The sequence below is a fragment of the Anser anser genome, assembly GCF_964211835.1.
Source record: "Anser anser genome assembly, chromosome: 2".
Taxonomy (NCBI): domain Eukaryota; kingdom Metazoa; phylum Chordata; class Aves; order Anseriformes; family Anatidae; genus Anser; species Anser anser.
This window is the reverse complement of record NC_139721.1, coordinates 32,035,986-32,058,505: the sequence shown is the minus strand read 5'-3', so window position 1 is coordinate 32,058,505 and position 22,520 is coordinate 32,035,986. Positions and strand designations below refer to the sequence as shown.

The 22,520-nt window shown below is 37.5% G+C and overlaps 1 protein-coding gene and 1 long non-coding RNA gene across 9 annotated transcripts in view; one reads left to right on the top strand and one right to left on the bottom strand.

Annotated features, from left to right (window-relative positions):
* The window catches only part of ZFHX4 (zinc finger homeobox 4), a 151,518-nt gene that overhangs the window by 25,956 nt on the left and 103,042 nt on the right, over positions 1 to 22,520 (top strand). For 5 of the 7 annotated variants that reach the window (XM_083823846.1, XM_083823843.1, XM_083823841.1 and 2 more), the window contains exons 2-3: positions 1 to 340; positions 1,454 to 1,956. The exon at positions 1 to 340 is cut by the window's left edge and continues 2,284 nt beyond it. In XM_083823846.1, coding sequence (XP_083679972.1) covers positions 1 to 340; positions 1,454 to 1,956 — 843 coding nt within the window. The remainder of the gene's footprint in view (positions 341 to 1,453; positions 1,957 to 22,520) is intronic. The other 2 variants (XM_083823847.1, XM_083823845.1) reach the window with 1 other exon arrangement.
* Positions 1 to 22,520, bottom strand: part of LOC310894121 — a 68,287-nt gene that overhangs the window by 19,321 nt on the left and 26,446 nt on the right. For both annotated transcript variants that reach the window (XR_014579582.1, XR_014579583.1), the window contains exon 1: positions 5,604 to 22,520. This exon is cut by the window's right edge and continues 26,446 nt beyond it. This is a non-coding gene — a long non-coding RNA (uncharacterized lncRNA). The remainder of the gene's footprint in view (positions 1 to 5,603) is intronic.

Genomic DNA, 22,520 nt, shown 5'->3' with positions numbered 1-22,520 from the left:
AGTGGCTGCGGGACACCATCTCCATCAAAACCAAAACAGAAACCCACGTGGCGCTGTGAGGTTTGTGACTATGAAACCAATGTGGCAAGGAACCTCCGCATTCACATGACCAGTGAGAAGCACATGCATAACATGATGCTCTTGCAGCAAAACATGAAACAGATCCAGCACAACCTGCACTTGGGCTTGGCACCCGCGGAGGCAGAGCTCTACCAGTACTACCTAGCCCAGAACATAGGCCTGACTGGAATGAAACTGGAGAACCCAGCAGACCCGCAGATGATGATCAATCCATTCCAGCTTGATCCAGCAACAGCTGCGGCTTTGGCGCCGGGACTTGGTCAGTGTCTCTTTGTCTTCTCATATTAATTTTTCACTTAGAAGTATTAGTGTTTCAGCTGAAGACAAAAACCCACTTTCTGTTTTATTTTGTTCATCATCTTGTGTCGAGCCTTTTCTGTAAAAGCTAAATTAGTGATATGCTAGATAGTGGTTACAGGAGTGACCTTACTGCAGAAAGCAGTGAAGGATCTCTACCTGCCCCTGGGGGCCTTCCTCCAGCCCCCGACCAAGCGCGTGACTTTACAATCCTGTCTTCCTCCCTTCCATCACTGTGTGCAGGGTCCACAGGTAGAGAATGAAATTAATTGATTATGTAACAAGGTGCTATCAAATAAACAAAATAGAAAAGATAAAGGCAGCTCTGTTTTCTGCAGTTTTTAATTATCTGAATAGGTCAATGTTTTCGGGCAGGAATGTAATCTTTTCTTTCTTAACTGACAATGCCCTTTTATAGTTAGCAAATTGTGTGTATTCCAGGTGTAAGAGGAGGGTGAATTGGAGTCAAATGCTCATGGTTGGGCAGTGTACTGTAAATCTGTTATCTAACCTTATAGATTTGTACAAAAAAGAACTCTCAAACTCCATTCAGTTCTAATGTTTCATGTTTGACATACCTAAATAGGCCTAGTGCTGTTTTCTGGGCATATTTTAGAAATAGGAACACTAAGATCTTGTACTAAAAGTAGCTAAATTGGCATAGATACACTTATCCTAATTAGTATATTGTAGATATGTATATACTGAGCTACCTGCAACATCATTTAAAGGATATAACAAAAGTACAATTAGTGCTGTGTAAGTTAATCTAGGCTTTTAAGTTACAAAAGCATTGCTGTTTTGTTATTTTATTGATCAACTTTCATGCCTTTGAAAATACAAATTCCAGAATGACATCATGCCCAGTAGGAGTAATTAAAGCTATCTGATGAGGGAATTTAGAAGTTGAAAGGGATGATTGTAATTGATCCTGATTCAATCCTATTACAGCTTTTTATAGTTTAAGCTCTAGAGAAAGCAAACTCCTTGTCAAGGCTTTATTTTACAGATTCCTCTGTGTGTGCTATGCTTGCTGGTCTCTACTTTCCCTTTTAATTTTTTTTTTTTCCTGTAGTAAATAATGAGCTGCCGCCTGAAATCCGGCTTGCCAGTGGTCAGCTAATGGGTGATGACCTGTCCCTCCTTACTGCAGGAGAGCTGTCACCTTATATCAGTGACCCAGCGCTGAAGCTATTCCAGTGTGCTGTTTGCAACAAATTCACCTCTGACAGCCTGGAGGCCCTAAGTGTGCATGTGAGCAGCGAGCGCTCGCTCCCCGAAGAGGAGTGGAGGGCTGTAATTGGAGACATCTACCAGTGCAAGCTCTGTAACTACAACACGCAGCTCAAAGCGAACTTCCAGCTCCACTGCAAGACTGACAAACATATGCAGAAATATCAACTGGTGGCTCACATTAAAGAAGGGGGCAAAACTAATGAGTGGAGGCTGAAGTGTATTGCCATTGGCAACCCGGTTCACCTAAAATGTAATGCCTGTGACTACTACACCAACAGCGTGGATAAATTGCGCTTACATACTACCAATCACAGGCATGAAGCAGCCCTGAAACTGTACAAGGTAAGCCAGTGACAGCAATTTAAGTTGACACCAAGTAGACTAGGAATTAACTGTTTCAGTGCTAATTGAACAAGGCTGTGATTAATCATCAGATTAAATGTTTATGGAAGGTGTATAATTGAAAAAAAATACTCAGGCTAATCAAGGTGTGCTCCCAGTGAGTTGTGTAGATTCACCTGAGGGCCCACTCAGCTTTCACTTTATGGACACAGGGGACATAAGTTTTTTAAAAGAAATTCTTTCATCATACATAACTAGAGGGGTTTTGCATGTCTTATAATCTTTTCAATCTTTGTCCATAACATTTTTGATCAGAGGCTTGACAGAGATTATGGAAAATGATGAATTTTCCATACCGTGCATAGGAAAAGAGATCATTTTCTGGCTTATACGTCTGTTTGCAACCATAGTCTGTGACAGCCAAGTTATTTTACATCAGTATTTTCAGTAAGGACATGTAATATACCACATTACTACCAACAATATTCAAAAGTAAGCATTGCCATCCTTTTGTCTGCCCTTCTTTTGCAAGCCAGTAATGATTTTTCACAAACATGAAAGGGTGTGGTGTAGATAAATATGTTAGTAGAATGGCAACTATATTTTTATCTTTACTGGAAAAAACTATGTGGATATAATGAATATGTGGGAGTGATGAATACCATTTATTACACAACTTGTCATGACTTTTTCCAAACCCTAATTATGGGGTAACTTATTTTCTGCAGTGTGTTTACTGGATTGGCTTGATTGTCTTGGTTCATGTACAAAATATAACACATTCATTTCCAAGATGAATAACTTTGTAACTTATTAAAAACTTCTTTTGTCTAGGGGATAAAAAAATTCAGGAAATATTGCAAACCATTAGTCACTGTAACAAGCTCTAAATATGATTAGAAAATCCATTTTGCAAGTGTTATCTATTGATTTATACTAGAAATCTGTGATAACTAAGCTATAAGGAGTCATCTGCTGATTACAGCAGCTATACTGGTTTTCTAATCATGTTGAAAACATGTACACATGGAGCAAATACAGAAAAGCCTCAGCAGATCTGTAGTTTAAGCAAGAAATAACATTTTGCTGGTGTTCAGCAACGTTCAGATGGATGTTCTGAGTTAACACAGAGTGCACAGGCAGTAACTTGGATTTTCATTTTATAACCTGATAGTTTTAACCTTGGAGTATCTGCTATGGACAAAAATGGCAGTAACACAAGATTAGGTCTATTATATTCTCCCACAGTGCTGGTTGCTCTGCTTTTCCTTAACTCCAGGGGGTTGTTTTTTTGTGTTTGTATGTTTGCTTTTTTAAAGACCCAAATTTTTGTTTTGAAAAGTCCCAAAAGAGCTAAGAGTATAGTGACATAATTTGCCTACCTCAGCAGCAAAACTGTCTTCAGAGGTTCCTGCTCCCTGTCTTTCATGAAATGATTCCTTGCTCCCTCCAGTTATGCTGACTGTAGAGCCATGCTGTAAGCCAGGTTTTTGAAATGGCCTGTATTAAACATAGCTGGTCCCCATCTCTTTTTTGGAGTGTTAACCTGGATTATTTCCATTATCTGTTTTATAAAGCTAGCCTTCTGAGAGATGCTGCTGAAAAAAAATGTCACAGATAAGAGTCATAGAATGGGAGATGGGAAGGCAGAAGACTTCTCTCAGATGGCTTCACTGCTAAAGCTTCAAAGACTTTGGAAAATAAGATGCCATTTGCTTGTTTCAAAATAAAAACATAGGCATAGATATAGAGTTGCAAGATACAAACCAGCTGCTCAAAAAAGCATTGTCTCATCACTTCACACAACCCTACCCCTAGAAAAATCTTGGTCAAATATGTTTGGTTTTGCAGCATGTTCCACAAAATATTTGATTTGGAGTATAAGGGAGTGAGTCTCAACTCTTAGCCCTCATCAGTTATAATGTCCTGCTGCTGAAGATATTTATTCTTATTTTTCCAGATTCTGGTTTGTTAGATTCAGTTGTGCCTGTGTAGTTCAGCTATCATATGACCATCAGATGACCAACACTAACCTTGTAAGTTCCATCTCCGAGTCAGTTAAGGTGAAAAGCATCTCAGAGGAGGATGCATAAGGTCTTAAATAGAATCACAGAATCATTTAGCTTGGAAGAGACCTCCAAGATCACCTAGACAAACCTATGACCTAACACTAACAAGTCCTCCACTAAACCATATCACTAAGCTCTACATTTAAATGTCTTTTAAATACCTCCAGGGAGGGTAACTCAACCACTTCCCAGGGCAGCCCATTCCAATGCCTAACAACCCTTTCAGTAAAGAGTAAAGAACAACCCTTTCAGTAATACCACCTAAACTTCATGTCCTACAGAAGGGCAATACAAAACATAAATCTCATAATCATAAGGTTGCTAGTCTCCTAATACATGTATTTTTAAGATCTGTCCCTAGGATTACTAGTGAGAAACTTAGCTTGTTTGGAAGTTTATGTCTCTCATGACTTCCCAGAGAGGCTTGGAAATTTGAACACTGGTAGGCTTAAAAACTCTCAGAAATCAGACAGCACACACACATGAACACACTATTTTCATACAATCTCATTTTAAGGCTAATTTTCATGGAACAATTTATTTAAAATTTGAGTTGGTGTATTAGTTTTTTTTTTTTTTCCTTTTAAGATTTGGGATTGACAGTACTACAGTGTATCACAAAATATCTGTATCTGTATCAGGAATGTAATGCCTCTGTATGTCACCAAGACAACTTTAGTTTTAATTGTAGGTATACATTCAGTCCATAAGGTGGAAATAAATAAGATTTTGAAAGTCTGTAAAGTTATCTGCTGGCAGACTAGATAGTTTTTTCAGGTCTTGGTGAAGCAGTTGACACCAAGAGAGCTGCAAACTTTTTTTTCTTGATACATCAATTATACTTTTTAGAGCACCTAAGGAAAAAACAAAACAAAACAAAACAAACAAAAAACCATTAATTTGTATGAATAATAGATATATGCCTTGGGAGTGATATCGAATATTCAGGAATTGTGTTTATATCCAAGCAGCTCCTCTAACTCTTTTAAAATTAAGGTGCTGTGAATATGGTTTGGCAATACAAACTTTAATCCTAAAACCATCTGAAAGCTCAGAAAAAGAATCTGTGACTTTGTTTCCTTGCTTTGTCAGGCACCTTAGAGTTTTATCTTTAGTCATTTATGTTTATTTAAATGTTGGTTTGTGAATTTTCCTTTTGTAAGTGTTGCCATAACAGCTAGATTTCTTTTTCTCTACTTAACTATTAATAAAATAAAAGGATGTCTTTTCACAACCATAGCTTTTAAAGCTATCATGAACATCAGAGCTTCTCTTCTGAAGCCGTATAATTTTAGTCAGTATCAAAATGTCACTTTTAAAGTTAGATTCTAAATGTTGTAAAGTAAAACTTTCAGCTGTTTTCTAAATTAAAAAAAAAAAAAAAGAAAACAAGGAAAGAAAGAAAGAAAGAAAGAAAGAAGGAAAGAAACAAAGAAAGAAGGAAAGAAGGAAAGAAAGAAAGAAAAAGAAAGAAAAAGAAAGAAAAAGAAAGAAAAAGAAGGAAAAGACCTGATTGCTACTTGCAGAAGGTACAGTTAGTTTTTTGACTGCTAGGAACCAGAACAAAGACGACCTTACCCTGAATGAACTCAGCTTGGGCTAGATGAAGTTCCCAAAGACTTGTGTTTGGAATTGTGGAGCTTGATATTAAACCAAATTAAACCACCGAAGAGTGGTGAATCCTTCACAGTATCACGAAGCATCCGGTAACTCCACAAGTAAACAGAGAGAGACACTATAGCAACAGAGTGCATTTCCATTCTGCAGGAGGAAATGTTGGACTTCTGCAGATTTGGGAACCTGAGGTAGCAAAGTGATCTTTCTGGATATAAACTACATAGAGCTGTAACTGCTCTTAAGGAAGCCATTTTGTGGCTTAGTCAAATAGCTTTTGATTCAGGGAACTGCATATATCATGTCCGGTGCTCATAAAATAGTTTCCAAATACTTTTAATAAATAAATAGTAAAAGGAGTTTGAATCTAACAGGGCAGCCTGTTTGCAAGTAAACTGTAGGGGCTGTAAAGAAGTTTTAGTTAGCCAAGTAACTGAATGGCAGGATCAGTTTATAATCATAATTAAAAAAAAAAAATGAAGTCAGTGTATTAAAATATTATTCAATTAGCCAATAATAGCTTTAATATACATTAATTTTATATTGGGTATATACTTCAGTTTACATTATATATGCAGCTATTTAGGAGCTCAGGGAAAGTGACAAGCAACAGTTAGCAGACAAATACTCAGCTGCGTGAAAACTCCATTGGTTTTCCCTTTATTGACAAAATATCGATCCATATCACTATTAATGCTATGATTGTCAGTTCAATTTGGATAGATCACTTTACCTCTCATCTTCTCAAACAGCAAAGATATTACCCAAAAGGAGTGACCTGATTTCAGTTTAAGAAGGTTAAAGGTTAAAGGTTAGCTCAAAAGCATCATCTGCCTAGCTGCTTAACTTTAAACTGATCAATTTAATGAAAATCTGTTTTGCAGATGGTGTTTTAATGTCTTTGGCAGGATTTAGGCAGCTTTAACATTAGACGTATGCTAGTAAAAATTATTTCTTTATTTGACCAGAACAACACCTTTTCTTTTATGTTTTAAGGTAAAAGGCATGTGGGATATGGTATTTTGGCAAAGGACCCAGAAGCAGAAAGTGTTGATGATCTTTCCATATGGGCTCAAAAACAGAATACCTTTATGTCTATTGCTAACGATGACTGAAGAAACAAACAAAGCTGTATTCATTTTTTACCATAATGTTTTACTTTGAAACCATAAAAAAGAATTTCAGTCCAAACTGTCCTTGAAAAAGGCTTGTCTTCTTTGCCTAGAGTGGAATGCAACAGCATTCACATTTTTAACCTGGCAGAGCAAGCTGATCATCTCTTTTAGACCTTGTATTTGAAGATCAGCAGTATTCTTTTTATTGTTCACAAACTGAGTAGTAATTGTGTTACTTGACTGTAGATACCGTAAATAATACGGCAAATTAGTCAATCCAAATGGTAAGTTTTATCTGATGGAGGTTATCCAAATAAACAAAGCATTAGATCCTCAGGAGTGTAAAGCAGAGCTTTGTGTTTATGTCTTCTGAGAATCTGGCCCTCACAATTTTTTCCAAGATAATTAAGTTTCAGCACAAGCATGTCTTTCTATTTTCAGATCTATGCAATTCAATAGGAATTTCTTGGGCTGCTAATGCAATACTATTATATGTTAGCTTTGTAATTAGCTAGGACTCTATCCCTTTGCTGAAATGCATTGTAATATTACACACACAAGCATAGCTTGCATGTAGCAGTCATAAAAGTGATGCCCTTTGTTTCATATTGACCTTCCAACTTATTTAAAAGAGTTTACAATGAGCCTTTGTTTTGTCCACAAATGATCATAAACAGCTTTCTAAAGAGCCCAATAAAATGAGATAATCACAAATGTATAACATCACATATTGAAAGGGTAGAAGAACAAACGGGGCTTTTACTATATTTTATAGGATGGATTTATAGCCTGTCCTTGGGTCACTTAGGGCCAAGAATTTTCATGGTCAGCTGGTTGGTCTTGCTAGCTAGCATCCTCTGCAGGAAATGCAAATACCGTGCAGCACCTGCTCTTCAGCTGGGGTTGTACAGTGCTTTTTAAAAGCAAGGTGTCCACTTCACTTCTGGTTCAAAGTCAAAAGCTTAGTTAGACTAGCTTTTTTTCTGCATGTGTCATCAGTGGGGCAGTCTGTCTGGATTCCACAATGCTGTTTGCATATTTGGATTTTAAATAAATGAGGGCTATCGAATGCTTTGCTCATCTTTATCAGGAGCAGGAGGCACAAGTGGGATTTAGTCCATAGGTAACTTTTAGTGTAACAGTTCCCCAAGGAACCCTGCTTGGGTTTTTCTCATTATCCTTTTTCTGGATGAAAGCATCGTTGTTAGGAATTAACAACCGAACTGAGGGTGTGAAGTATATGCATGTGGAGGTGAATGGACTAACAGCCCTAATCACTTTGTTTGCTTTACTCTGTTTGGCATGATTTTGGTACTTGATCAGTCCAGAATTAACACAAAGTCGCATTCTTTTCATTTCAGTTGTCCTGCACCAACTTCGTAATTTAAAATCAAATATCCTAGGTATGTTCCAGTCCAATTATTGAACTGTCATTGTCCCGGTATGATGGTAAAAGAGGTCAGGAGATTGTGCAGCATTGATTTGCATAAAAATCATTGTACAAAGGAAATTGGAATATGTCTGCACATCTGAGGAGGCAAAACATGTTTTGCTTAATCTTATTCTTGCTGTTTGTTTTGGTGAAGAAAGCTGTTTTCAGTGATAAACAAAAGTTATTCAGATTTGTTGCTAAACATAAACCTCACGATAGAGGATATTTCATTTTTTATAGTACTTTAAGATTTATGATCATTTAAGGTTTTAAATGTTTTATGAAATTTAATTTCCACTGCATGTTTTAGTTACTGTAGTTCAGATTATGCTGTTGTGCTTGCACGTATAAAAACAAATGAAGGTTGAAAGAACACATCGTACAGTCAATTCATGAACGTGCTAACTGTATGTACTTATACACAATAGACAAGTACAATTATTTTCAAAAAATGTAGGGGGATAGTTGAATAATAATTTCAAATTTATTCTTTTCTATTTTAAATTTAAAATATAATAGTTGAGAAGTAATTCTCACATTATATTTCATGTATATTCTATTTGATATTCAGGTATTATCTGATTCTCTTGCCTAGATGGTCCTATATACATTGCAAAAAATGACATGCATTGGATTCGGTTTATGGTACACTGCTAAAGCAAAAAATACTCTCAAATTCTTTAGAGAATTCCCATTGAAATGTTGTCCAGGATCTCACTCTTGAGTGTTATTGTGGATGATGATGTATAAAGCTACTCTTTAAAAAGGAGGCTGTACCAGACTATTTGGACATGACTTCCAGTGCAGAGCCTGCCCAGGGGAGCATGACATTGTAGTTCCCTTGGCAGAGCAGGAAGAGTGAGTAAGGAGGAGAGCAAAAGCATCATAAAGAGGATCAGCCTCATTTATTCAGTATGCTCAACACACAAAATGGCTGTATAACAGCTGTTTTTTGTGCCTGGATTTCTTTCATTCTGATATTAAGAGAAATATGTAATTATTTCTAACTGAGATTCAAGGTAGAGATGCAATGTATAGTGAATGTAAGAGTATTAGGTCAATGTGTGCGTTATGTGTGTACATGCATGAATTGATTGCAGCTATGAAATTAGCAGCCACTCCCACCCAGCCTTGCAACATAGATTTACTTGTTACCCTTAGGAGATTTTATCTGATAGTGCAGCACACACTACAGGTGTCTTCTCTAAAATTTGTAAACACAGTTTAACAGACTCTTCCAGGTGAGATTTTTCTGTACTATTTATTCCACATAATTAAGAAAAAACATTGAAAAAAAGACAGGCTTGACAGGAAAGTTGTATTTTGACATGCATATGTGTACTTCAGCTTTACTATTGTATTTGATAAGTGTCTGGGCAGAAGCATTCCATGGGTCTATGTATTTGTCAGTCCATCCAGAAAAAAATGCCAGATTTGGGAATTTTAGGAGGCTGGTCTATTGTCAAGTTTGGTGAGAATAAATCTTAAAGACCTCATATGTTCAGAACTGAGCTTTGAGTGGTGTAATACACAGCTCTTGAGACTGCATTGTCTCTATATGTGTCTTTCTCTCTAGATAAACAAATTCATTTTCTGCATTTATTTTTTTCCTTTGGGGTACCACTGTCTAGCAACAGTCTGGTCAATTTTTTTTAAGGGAAGATAGTGAAGAGGCTGGTGTGAAATGCTGAGCATTACCAATTCTGTTGGGTCTAGCAAGAACTGGGCGAAATGCAAGAGAAGTATTTTATTGGATAAAATTTCATGTGTGTATTTGTGGGCAAAATACAATAAAGTACAACAGGAAATAGGTAGTAATTGCATTAAATGTGGGTAAGATTTTAATGCTAAAAAAAATACCGGAGGTAGCTTGTAATATTTTTTGCTCCTGGTGGTCTTTTAGGCTGGTGTACTTAACACAGGCAGATAGTGCAGAATGACAGTGGTACATCCTCATACTTATATATAAAAAAGATGAAGCTACGGTGAGAACTGCAAGACCTTCCCTTTGTGGACAGCTGTGAAGGAGGATGTCATGGAAATGACCCCCTTGGTCTGCAGACGAAGGTGCCAGCCTTGCAATTCTGCAGCAGACAGATACACAGAGTATTGTGTACCATAGCCTCAGGGGAAAATGTATGTGCTACTCTCCCTGTGGGAGGGAAGACATTAAGATAATCTTTAGCTTTCAAAGACAGGGGGCACTGAAGGAAACAAAAATTGAGCAAAGGTTGTCCTTGAATGATGAAGTGTGCAGAGTCCCCTGCCTGGGGCATCCTCCTACAGTAGCAGTGACAAAAACAGAAAACCTTTTTTTATCACATAGGAAGACTGTGAGCAATGCTCCTTGCTTATATGCATGATTGGGAAACTATATATATTTCTAAAGGGAGACATAAATGGTAAAAAATAATAAATAAATAAATAAAAACTGGATTTTTGACCGCATTATTTGTCTGATAAAAAATGTACTTTTTTTTTTCTTCTGTTTAAAACTGTTATCCTTGCGTGTTAATCAAACCATAATGTTAACAAGATTCATATGTCAAAAATACACAATATATAACTGCCGTTTTATGGCTGGATTATGTGCAGATGACCTGGGATATAGGAATAGTATTCAGGATTTTGCCCAAAAAACAGATTTTATTTGTGATCACTGTTTTCCCTTGTAATTAGTCCCAAAGAATAAAAGCATATGGTGCTTCCTTGCACTGGTTCTGGAAAAATAAATAAATAAATAAATAAATAAATAAGGCTGCCTCTACCCATAGAAGCAGCACAGAATCTGCTGTTCAGGGATACTTCAGGGATATTTTGTGCACAAACTCTTTTATAGAAAAAAAAAAAACATTATTCAGAGAAACTTCAAGACCAATCCTGTTATGATGACACTGTTTAAACCAAAGGCATACAGTGGACACATTTCTGACCAGAACTTCAGCAAACACTTCCAGTGATCTATACCATCTTGTTCTAAAACTACTTAACACTAATGGAATATTTCTTCTGATACCCTAAACTTATGATTGGGCCTATGGCCATCTATGGCTGGGGGAATGGGAGAGTTCACAGAATCACAGATCAGTTGTCTCCAAACTGATTTATTAAAAAATAAAGATGTTTTTTCAGTGGAAATCCTGAAAAGTTGCAACAGGCTCAAGTATCATACCAGGTATGAGTGATACTATCAAGCATTCCTTATGCTAAATTTGAAACTATGGGTCCTAATGGAAAAGAAAAAGAAAAAAAAAAAAGGAAGGGCACTTCTTATTCTAATAACAGTATCCCTATTTTCTGTGTAATCTAGACAAAAACTTGCATTCTGGGAAATAGATTAAGGTAAAAATAGTAAAGTTTTCTAATTAAAGAGACAATTTGTGAAGGACCAGAGTTTTGGTACTTTTACAGCTAGAACAATGAAACAAAGTCTGAGGATTTCGGTATTCTTGCTTTCTGTGTCTGCTAGTGATGAGAGCATAAAAAAGGCTTGCTTTACTTCTGAAATGAGGCAGCTTTTAGTATCTAGATGTTGCTATTTTGGAAATGCCCTTTGGCATTTGCAGATATGTACGCAGCTAATGAATGAGTGGAAATTAGGAAGACTGAAGCTGGTGGAAAAAAACAAGCAGCCAAACTGCAAGGGTTTCTGAAAACCTTATGCCCTTATTTGTCCAGAAACTTCTGTGACTCGAAATCTTTGACCCAGGGGGAAGTCAGCATCCTGCTGGTATATATCAGAATGGGATCTTGTGAAGTCAGTCTCAGATGACTGAATCATAGTCTACAAAATATTAAGGATAATTTTACCAAGTTTGTGACCTAGAATCACTGGGCCAATTGAAAGGCACTACTGTATTGGTCTCCAGGACCTACCATGCTGCAGATGCATCTCAGAAACAGGTTTTACCTAAATTGTTGATATCCTTTGTCAGTTTTTTGTTTTCTAAGATAGTCTCATATGTCATGGTAAATTGGATCTGCTGTGAATATGCTCTGTCTCCCTGTTCCTATATTAACTGGTATGGCTTGCAATGTGTCAGGCTTCGTAAGTATCTTCATGATACTTGAGTTTATGTCTCATATAGAACTCAAAGGATGAAAATCTTCAGAAACAATCATTAGGACACCTGGTGGGTATTTTTGAGAAAGAGTAAATCCTTTCTCAGTTAGATGCTTTGTAGTCTGGTTACTTGAAAAACAAACATAGGTTTGTGGGATGAGCTATGACCAACATATAACACAGAGAACCTGAATCCAGAAGTTTTTTCTGGGATGCTTATTTTCCTTCATGAGTTCTCCAATGGACAGCTCAAATTCTGTGACCTCAGCTACCTCAAAAGTACCAAAGGGATGATAAGGTTTGCCTAAGACATTTTGGGGTATACAAATGACAATAGCTATGCTGGTGTTGAAGAGTTATATGTATGAGACATTTTTTCATGAAAAGGAAGAGAATTGAGCTGGTAATCAATAAAGAAGAGCTCTGAAATCTCATGTTACAGGATTCAAGCCTGTTTCCCAATTCCCTCAGCTTCTGATCTCTGCAGGTATAAAGGTTCCATGCCTCTTGCGTTCACAACAACAAGGAAACAAATGTCTCTCCTTTACTTTTAGTAGTTGTGTATCCTAATAGCTTTAGAAGGTGAGTTTAATACTATCTTGACTGGGAAACAGTGCATGGCCTTGGGGAAAAAGAAAATGTGTCTCTAACCAAGCAGAGGCAAGAGAGAGGTTGGCCCCCAGTATGTTGGCAGCTTAATGGACCTTATAGAAACATAACTAAGCATACCACTTAATTTCTTCATATCTGTGGAGAAATATCTGTCTTCTTCTCTCCCAATATTTATCTGTATATCTGTCTGATACAGTATCTGCTACTGGGAAGAATGAGTTAGAGATGAAATCTGAAGTTGTTCATGCTCATGAGAACTTTATAGAGCCAGACATTATCCAAGGCTAGTAGAAGTCACAGTTGTTGGAGACTGGGTTTCTTGCACAGAGGGTGCAGTGAGGGGAGGCAAAAAGGTGTGTGCACTTATAAAAGTGTACACTTCCCCAGAGCATAAACAGAATTTAAAATTATGTGTGTCCATACATACCACAGGCTGCTACTGTCACCTGATAAAATACTATACAAACGTCTATATATGTTAGTGTCTGCTGTAGTAAAGGTTGGATTTCCATTTCTGTTCTATTTTCTATCTCCTAATTACTCGTAATTTTCTTATAAACACTTCTAGGGCTGAAATTATCAGGATTTGTGCTAGCTTTAAAGAATATTTCTTTCTTCTTTGGAGGTGTTTCTGAGTCACCTCATCGTGAGTTATCTTACCCACCTGTCCTAATGAAAAATACTCCATTGCAAATAAAGTTAGTCAAGTACATCTCTTGCAATGGCTGTCCATAACATAAGAGAATGTTATTTTAGAAGAAACAACACGTTAATTGGCCAAGCATGTAATCATTGTCCTATCACAGCAAATTATACCATTAGTTCAACTTATCTAATCTCTTTGCTCCAGACCAGCTAACAACAATTGCTTCCCAGACCAGAGTAAAAAAAATCTTTAGTGAGCAAATATGGAATAATATTGCTCATAAAGGATAATTATGTGGTTTTTTGTTTTGTTTTGTTTTGTTTTGTTTCTCAGATGTCCTCTTTAGTTAAAGAACAATGAATTAGCATTGTACAAATTCAAATATATATGTATATATTTGCTTTCCAAAAAAATGGTCTTTGGATAGTCTTATATGTACACAAATATCAATTCAGTTCATAAACTTAACTCTTGGCTTCCCACATGCAGTGGGAAGGAGTTCCACAGGTTATTTTAACCTGCATATAAATATAATTGCTTAAAAATTTCTTGTCATTCATTTAAGTCATAAGTTTTGTTTGTTTATTCATCTGGTAGCAGAACAAGAAATGTAATGCATTCTCACTTGTTTTATGGTCTTTCTATATAATCTTTATTTATTCATAAGTAATCTTTATGATTATTTTATGATCTATCATGTCTTTCTTCTGCTTAAACTATTTGTGCACCATGCAATTTCATTCTATTCATTGCTGTTTTTAGTGGAAGTTTTTCCACATTTCTGCTAATTCCAATGCTGGTCTCTGAACTCTTTCTACCCCTGCTATTTTTTTTTCTAGAGATATTCAGATATTTCAGAACGGAACACACTGTTCTCACTGTAGCTGTATGATTTTATTGTATCATGCCTGGTGCATCCAAAAATATATCTGCTTTAAACAAATACTATTGAATTCTGTTGTAACAACTGCATGTATCAGTACAGGCTGGGGGATGACCTGCTGGAGAGGAGCTCTACGGAGAAGGACCTGGGGGTCCTGGTGGATGACAGGTTGGCCATGAGCCAGCAATGTGCCCTGGTGGCCAAGACGGCCAATGGGATCCTGGTGTGCATTAAAAGGAGCATGGCCAGCAGGTCAAGGGAGGTGATCCTCCCCCTCTATTCTGCCCTGGTCAGGCTTTACCTGGAGTACTGTCTCCAGTTCTGGGCTCCCCGGTACGAAAAAGACAGGGATCTCCTGGAAAGAGTCCAACAGAGGGCCACAAAGATGATATGGGGCCTGGAGCATCTTCCCTATGAGGAAAGGCTGAGAGACCTGGGTCTGTTGAGAAAACAGACCTTGGACTTGAGAAAAGAAGACTGAGAGGGGATCTTAATAATGTTTGTAAATATCTTAAGTGTGGAAGAAAAAGGCCAACCTCTTTTCAGTGGTCTGTGGGGACAGGACAAGGGGCAATGGCCAAAAAATGGATTACAGGAAGTTTCGCACCAACATGTGAAAGAACTTCTTCACGGTGAGAGTGATAGAGCATTGGAACAGGCTGCCAGGGAGGTTGTGGGGTCTCCTTCTCTGGAGATATTCAAGGCCTGTCTGGATGCCTACGTGGACAACTTGCTCTAGTGAACTTGCTTTGGCAGAGGGGTTAGACCCGATGATCTCTTGAGGTCCCTTCCAACCCCTACAATTCTGTGATTCTGTGACTCTGTTCTGGATTTATGTTGTCTTTCATTCCATGCCTCTTTGCATGACTTTCTTCATATTGATGCCCAAGTTTCCTGGACTTGTTACATTTAATTTAGACACCAGTAATATGTTTGATTGGTTCAGATAGTTCCTTATAATATATATTTTCTTGGATTAATTTGTCAATACTAAATTTCACCTGTCTGCATAGCTAGTTTTAAACCTGTCTGGCTTTCCTGATGGTTCTTTGGCTGGTTTTGACTGGCATGAATTCTTTTACACCCTCTTGAAGATCAGTCCTAGTTTGATGGTAGAAGACCCAGAGGTCACTTTTGCTGTGTTGAGTGGCTTGTTAGTTCTTGTAGCTTGGTTTCTGCCTGTCAGTTTCCAGCCCATGACATTTTTTTTTTTTTTTTTTTTTACCTCTCTGGTGGGTGCCTACATTAAGTGGTTAGGCTATCTCGTGCTTAGTTTAGTTAATGGACAGAGAAAAACTCCAATTCTGAATTATACTGCGGAAGAATTCCCTCTACTATTAAGAGGGTAAGGAAAAGAAGCATCTGGCTTACTCCCATGTCATATTGCCTGTCTCTTCAGAGAGCAGTTGCCTCTTCTTGCTTTCCCATGTCTATTGATAATACACAGTTTCTTGGGGGTGCAAATAGCAGTAGACAGTTAACTGGTCATTGAGCCTGAAGAAAAGAAATAGCTAATTAGCCATCTAGCTGAAAAAATAAAATAAAATAAAATAAAATAAAATAAAATAAAATAAAATAAAATAAAATAAAATAAAATAAAATAAAATAAAATAAAATAAAATAAAATATTCCCAGATACTCATTTGCACATACAAAACAGAAGATGTTGTTTCTGCAAGTGGACTACAAGTCTGAGGCGTAACTCAAACAGACTCTGTAGTGTGCTCTTTTTCAGTGCTAACTTTAATGTATTATTGATTGTTATTAAGGTACACTGTGAAATACAGATGGGGTGTCTGTTGTGGTTGAACTCGTACTGTGGGAGCTGTGTTGACTTTTGGATTGTTCTGGCCTTCATGCTGCTTGACATTAAAACCTTTCACATTAAGGTTTAGAAAAGAAAGAAATGTATAGTAACTAAGTTGCCCTCTAAGTAGTGTGAAGTAATGTGAAACTATGATGCCAAATGCCCTTCCCACCAAGTCAGCACAAAATCTGAAACGAAATACTAATTTCAGAGCAAGCCAGGAAGTTTGTGATTCCCCGTGTGAGTATATACAAACACTATTTTAGGGTAGTCACCACCTGAATTTTAACTAGCCATGCTACCTGCCAGTGCTGAAGGAAGTGATAAAAGTGAAGGGATTAGGGCTCTGATTTTCAGAGATGCCAAGTGCTAGCAGCTTCTGTTGACTGCCTGTGTTTAGCACCCCAGCTCCCAGGTCAGGCTCAGGTGGTGACCAGCTCCTCTGCGCTGGCTGCCAGACTGTCCTTGCACAGCCCTCTGGGATGGCACTGGCTACATGATACCCTGCACTGGCTATTTTGAAATATATTTAAAAAATTACATCAGAGGATCAATTACTGCTGAAGTGTCACTACTGAACCCTGTAATACTGCTAATTAGTTAAAGCAAAAGAGGCATGCTGATAGGCATTTGTCTTGGCTGTAGCACACTGAATAACTGCACAAAATCAGATTTGAAATGCTTCTAGATTATCTCCTCTCCCTCCTTCTGGAAAATTAAGGTACAAAAGTTGTTTTTTCTCTTTTATTTCCTACTGACTCATAAAAGAAAATACTTATGAATTGTTCTCACTCTTTCCAGCAATTTGCATCTTATAATAGTTTGCTTCTGTTTGAAACTCTTCTTAAAAAGGGTATTAGTCTTTGGAGAAAACTTAAAATACAGAAATTTACAACAAAGGTATGGTCGAGGACAACACTCTCTAACCTTGGCACAGCTCCCTCTCTGCCATGAATGGAGCAAAAACAAGTGGAGATTTGCTGCAAGTTCCCGACCGTGGAGGAGGGAAGGGTTGCTCCACTGGTGTCGGTGAGTCTCTGTCTGGCAGCGCGCTGGCTGTGTGAGCCCCATCCTTCCTCTGTACACCATGCAGGGGATGTGTCAGGAGAAGGACCAGGAAGGGCAGCAGCTAGGGCACACATCAGTGTGTATGTGATGAGAGGGAAATCCTTCCTGCACTAGCAGCCATGGAGAGCTCCCAGGCAGAGCTGGCTCAAAGGGATGCTGGGGACTGCAGGAACCTTTTTGTCTGGTACAGAAAGGCTGCAGCTGCAGTCACTACATATATATATATATATATATATATACACCCTGCAGTCCTGCATTTTGATCCCTGGGTCAAGTGAGTTTTAATTCTTCTCTGTTCACCTTGCAGGGAGCCTGGCTGGGCTGTGTCAGTGGGTTCTGGACTTGAGGAATTACTGCAGCTGTTTCCAAGCACTGACTGTTCTTTTTAGTTGCTAAAACTTATACCAGGCTCTCACTCAGCCCTCTCCTTCCAAATCGCAAAAAAATACTTTTAATCTAACTTTTATGTTTTGGTGAGGATAATTTTCTGAATTTGCCATAAAAAAATTAAAATGTTCAGTTGCCAATGACATGTGCAGAGTACATGAGGCATTTTCTTTAGTGTGAGAGAGAACATACTGTTAAAGTAAAATCTGAACAATTTAAAAGATACAGGGTTTTTACTAGTTGTATGATTTCTTATCCTCTGTAGGATTTGTTTAAGGTTTAAAATTTTTGTTTGTTTGTTTCTTATTAAAATGGTGATGAAAGAGATGGGAAGAATGTGAGCCTAATCCATCTTTGTTGTAGTACTGCTGATCTTGTTAGTGTTACTCCAAGGATGAAGCTGGCCCAGGAGTTTTCCAAAACGACAGTGTTTCCTAACTGTCAACTGACTGGAACATGGCTCTCCTGTGGTTTGACTACTGTGGTTTGTCACTACTGTGAGGAATTATTCAGTTCAAAAAGTTCTGTTATTTGGGTAATTTCTTGCTGAAATTGATGGTTACTGTTTCTGTTTCTGTTTTTTTTTTTTTTGTCTTTTTTTTTCCTAAGTTTATTTCTAGGGTTTTTCCATTTGTTTCTGATGCTCTAGAGAAAAGGGTAGTTACAAAGGGACAGCCAGAGAGACTGCTCCACAGAGAGGGTGTGAAAAAGATGAGAGGATTTGAATTTGGAAGTGTTTTTCTTCCCACTGAAACAGCTCCCCTGCTTGATACCAAGTGTATGTTGTTAGAACTAAATCCACCTCCTAAATATCTTTTACAGATCAGAACTGGTTACTGGTTAGCGATAATCATGACACACTTTGTGAGCATACACATTAGGTCACCTCGCCTGTAGCCAGTTTCTCCTCCTAAATTATTCTCCACTTGTGAGCATTTTTCAAGCAGCTACTATTTAAAACCAGAAAGCCTCCACCCTGAAAGGCCCCAACCTGTCAGAAACATTTCCTCTGTTGCCTCAAGCTTGGAATTTCACTCCAAAGCTCCATCTCCCTCAGGACTTTACTGAGTGTCATCCTTGCCTGGTGGTTTGCTCTCTGCAACCTCAGTTGAGCACGCATACTGCCAGTGCTCACTACCTCACCACATTCTTCTTCTTCCTGCTCTTCTGACATTTCTAAGTGTCTATTTTCCCAGTGCCATCTATGTCTGGATCAGTGTTGTTCATGCTGTACTTTGCTCAATTTCATTTTTGCCAAGCCTAAAACTCGTTTATATTTTTGTTCTTTTCTGCCAATAATCTTTCCCACTTTCTCTTGTGTATACATGCGTGAGTGTTTGTGTACATTATCACATATGCATTTTTAATTATTTGGGACGAGTGGGATAAAGCTTTTATTGTCTCGAGTTTGAGTTGGCTGTGTTGTTTTTAAGTAATAAAGACAGAAAAGGTATGCTGACCATCCCACAGGAAACTTTCATGCATTTTGAACCTCCTGCATATTTTGCATTAGCAAAAATATGTTAGAAATTTGTAGAGTGTTCTTTAACTGTATCAATACTGTTTTTTTTTTTTTTTCATATGGCTGTACATACCAAGCCAAGCTCCATTAATACTAAGGGGAAAAAATACGTTGTGACTTTGTAACTAAAATATTTTAGAAACCTCTTACATTTTTCCTATAATAGCTTTTCCATATATAATAGTGTTTCAGTTTGAGTGCCTCACATCTCAAGGCCACTCAGAGCTAAAAACAAGTGCTAGCATTCTGCTGGAAAGCTGGAAACTTCTCACTTCCAATGCTATAAAGCTCCCTTTTCAGACACACAGATCACAAGATTAACGTGTCATTGGTAGAAGGCCCATCCCGGGTGTTGGCCCAATGTAATTTGAAAGAAAATCTTTCCATTTGAAAAGAAGCAAGGAAAAATAACTTGATGGTGGTTTGCAGTGAAACCAAACTAATGACAGCTAATTTAAGATATGTGGGCTGGGAACACTAGTATTAACTACCCGTGGAGATAGTTTTAGATCTGGTTTCAAGCACAGAGATTCTATTGACATCACCTTCTAGGAGACTTGAGACTTCCTGAAGACCATGCCTCTCTACCTTCCACGTGAGTGGTAGTACAGAAGTGCACCTTGGGGCACCAGAGCATTCCTTGTGAAGAATGCTGGACCCATGCTGGGTTCACACTGTCAATCCAAAATCTCCATGTGGCATCAATAAGGCTGGGATGCCAGCAAAATACAGCATATAAGAGCTCCAGACCATGGTCTTTCATTCTGTTTTAGTCATAACCAGTAGGTCAAATAGAAGGAATTATCTGGCTTTATAAAGGTGTCTAATCAGGAATTTGATATTCTCAGTACATATCCTAATGAGGTTCTGTGATGTAATTTTGAAAGTGTTAAGGTCTGGCCCAAGTCAAATCAAAGGTAAATTTTCCATTGACTTTGGTGGCACTAAAATTTCACAATGACATGGTTAAATCTATGCTATTAAAAAATGGTTTATGTTCATGTGTATATAACATATGCATGTGCAAATGTTTCTGCTGTATTTTATCCAATTATATAAACTGTGTTTAAACCAGCTAATATGCAGATGTCTAGAATGAATGAACTAAAAAGTCTGGATAGTGGTGAAATATTCAGGGAATGCAATGGGAGCATGTTTAGAACAATTGTAATACTGAGAGCTTTTGTTCAATTTACTAGGTGCCTTCCTTTACTGTAAAATCATGTTTTATTTTGTTTTGTTTTCCTAGTTTTATCATTTTTCAGCTACAAGTATTTTACATTATGAAACTGTGTAAATCAGCCTCAAAACTGGGATGCCTAAGAGCAGATAAGCTAAAGACTTAAGTGCTTTGGGCTTACTTCTCTTACCAGCTTTCATAGATACAAAGGAAGACTGTATTTGAAACCCCTCATCAGAACAAAATGAACATTTTAGCATTCTTGGACATAATATCAGGCTAACATGCTCTCTGACTGACATCCACTGCATACTGTATAATTGCCAGCCTGCTTCTCTGAGTGCCTTGAAGATTACATTTTTTTAATGTCCCAATATTAATAACCAGATGTGATCTTCTTCCTGCCCAGGGGTCAAACTAGCTGGCCAGGTCAGGCTGTTTGTCTGCGTGCACAGACTGTGAAGTCTATTCAGCATGACAGGTATGGGGGATAGGAAGTTGGGGGGGTAGGGTGTTAACCTCAAGACCACCAAAAGGGGCTTCTCCCTGCTGGGAACAAAGACCAGCAGGAGCTTCAGCCTTTTTCAGTACTCCTGGGATTTTAACTAAGTGAACAAAAGATGATGCACAGCTGAAGAAATGCTTTTCACAACTGATACATAATTTAAGATGTTCAGTTACGAAGAACTGGATATGTATTTGTGATTTCATTTAAGCACAGTCCAATTATGTGCAATCAGTTAATATTTTTGTATGCGTAGTTTCTGTGTTCTGCTTTGTATGTTGAGAGGATGCCTAATTGCTGGTGTTCGAATACACACTGGCCTTGAAAACAGCCCTAGCACTTAAAGAAATAGCATTAAAACACTGGAAGTTGCTATGGGGTGTTTTGTGTCTTTAGTAAGTGTATGCCAGCCTATTTGTAGAGTTATTTTATACTGGATAGTATGATATACTTTTGTTAAACATATATTATAAAACTATTTATTCCTCTCTTTCTTTTTGTTAGGTAAAGAATTCAAAAGAAGAAGCTATTTGTTTCCTAATTGATTTTCTACGTTAGTTGTTCATTGAATAGATAAGTAGTGCCTGTGATATTTGATTACAGAGCAAGGCACCCATTTAACCTTCCGTTCTTTCCTGGCCAGGATTTCAAATACAATACAACGTACCTCCCTTAGGCTCAGTAGGATTAGACTGCTAGCAGTAATCCCTGATGCTATGAAATAGACCTGATAGAACTTCAACTCACTTGTTTAGGATTATGCTCATGAATTTCATCTCATCTAGTTGCATTAACCCTTTGGGAGCTTGTGTGGGTTATGCTGTTATAAATAAATATATATACTATAGTAAGCAATGGTAGATGAATATCAAAACATCTTAATGAGTTTTAAAGTATTCACTTTTACTTGGGGTTCAAAATAAAATTCACATTAAAAAAAAAGATTCTCTAGTAGAAACCCCCAGTTTCTTTTAATTCTAATGTTCAGAAGTCTTTTGCAGTTCAACAGTATCTCTAGAAGTTTCAGACACATTTTTTGCACTGATTTAAAAAAATATTGTAATGAATTTTTGTTCTCAGGATTGCAATGAAAGGACAGACAACTGATACCTGCTAGCCATAGAGCATTGTTGCAGAATCTCCAAGTATAGTGGTTTGAATGCATGCATGGTCCTACAGCAAAGAGAAGCGATACTGGTACCTGAGCCATTATTTTTTGACTTTTCTGCTGATAGCAATGATCTCATTAAAGGCAATAGAGATTTTTGATGACTTATGCCTCAATCAAAAAACAGACTCAGAGTGCCAGACCACTTCTGATGGACTGCTAGACAGCTGGCAGGCAAAAGTATTGTAATCACTGCAGATTTGAACTACTCTTTTGAATTGGTGACTTCTATTTAAATGCTGATTTTTAATCTGGCCAAATCACTATAGAGAATAACTCTATGTTAGCAAGAAGAATGAACAGATTTTTTTTCTGTCTTTCATTTTCAGGATCCTAAAACCCATCAATGAAATAAATATTATTTCCTATTACCAGTCCTGTTTAGCCTTTAGTGGAAATACTCATTAAATATTAACATGCACAGCTAATTGTATTAATTATTGAAATTAATATATATATATCTATGTTTTACAATATTCAAGTCAATTACAAG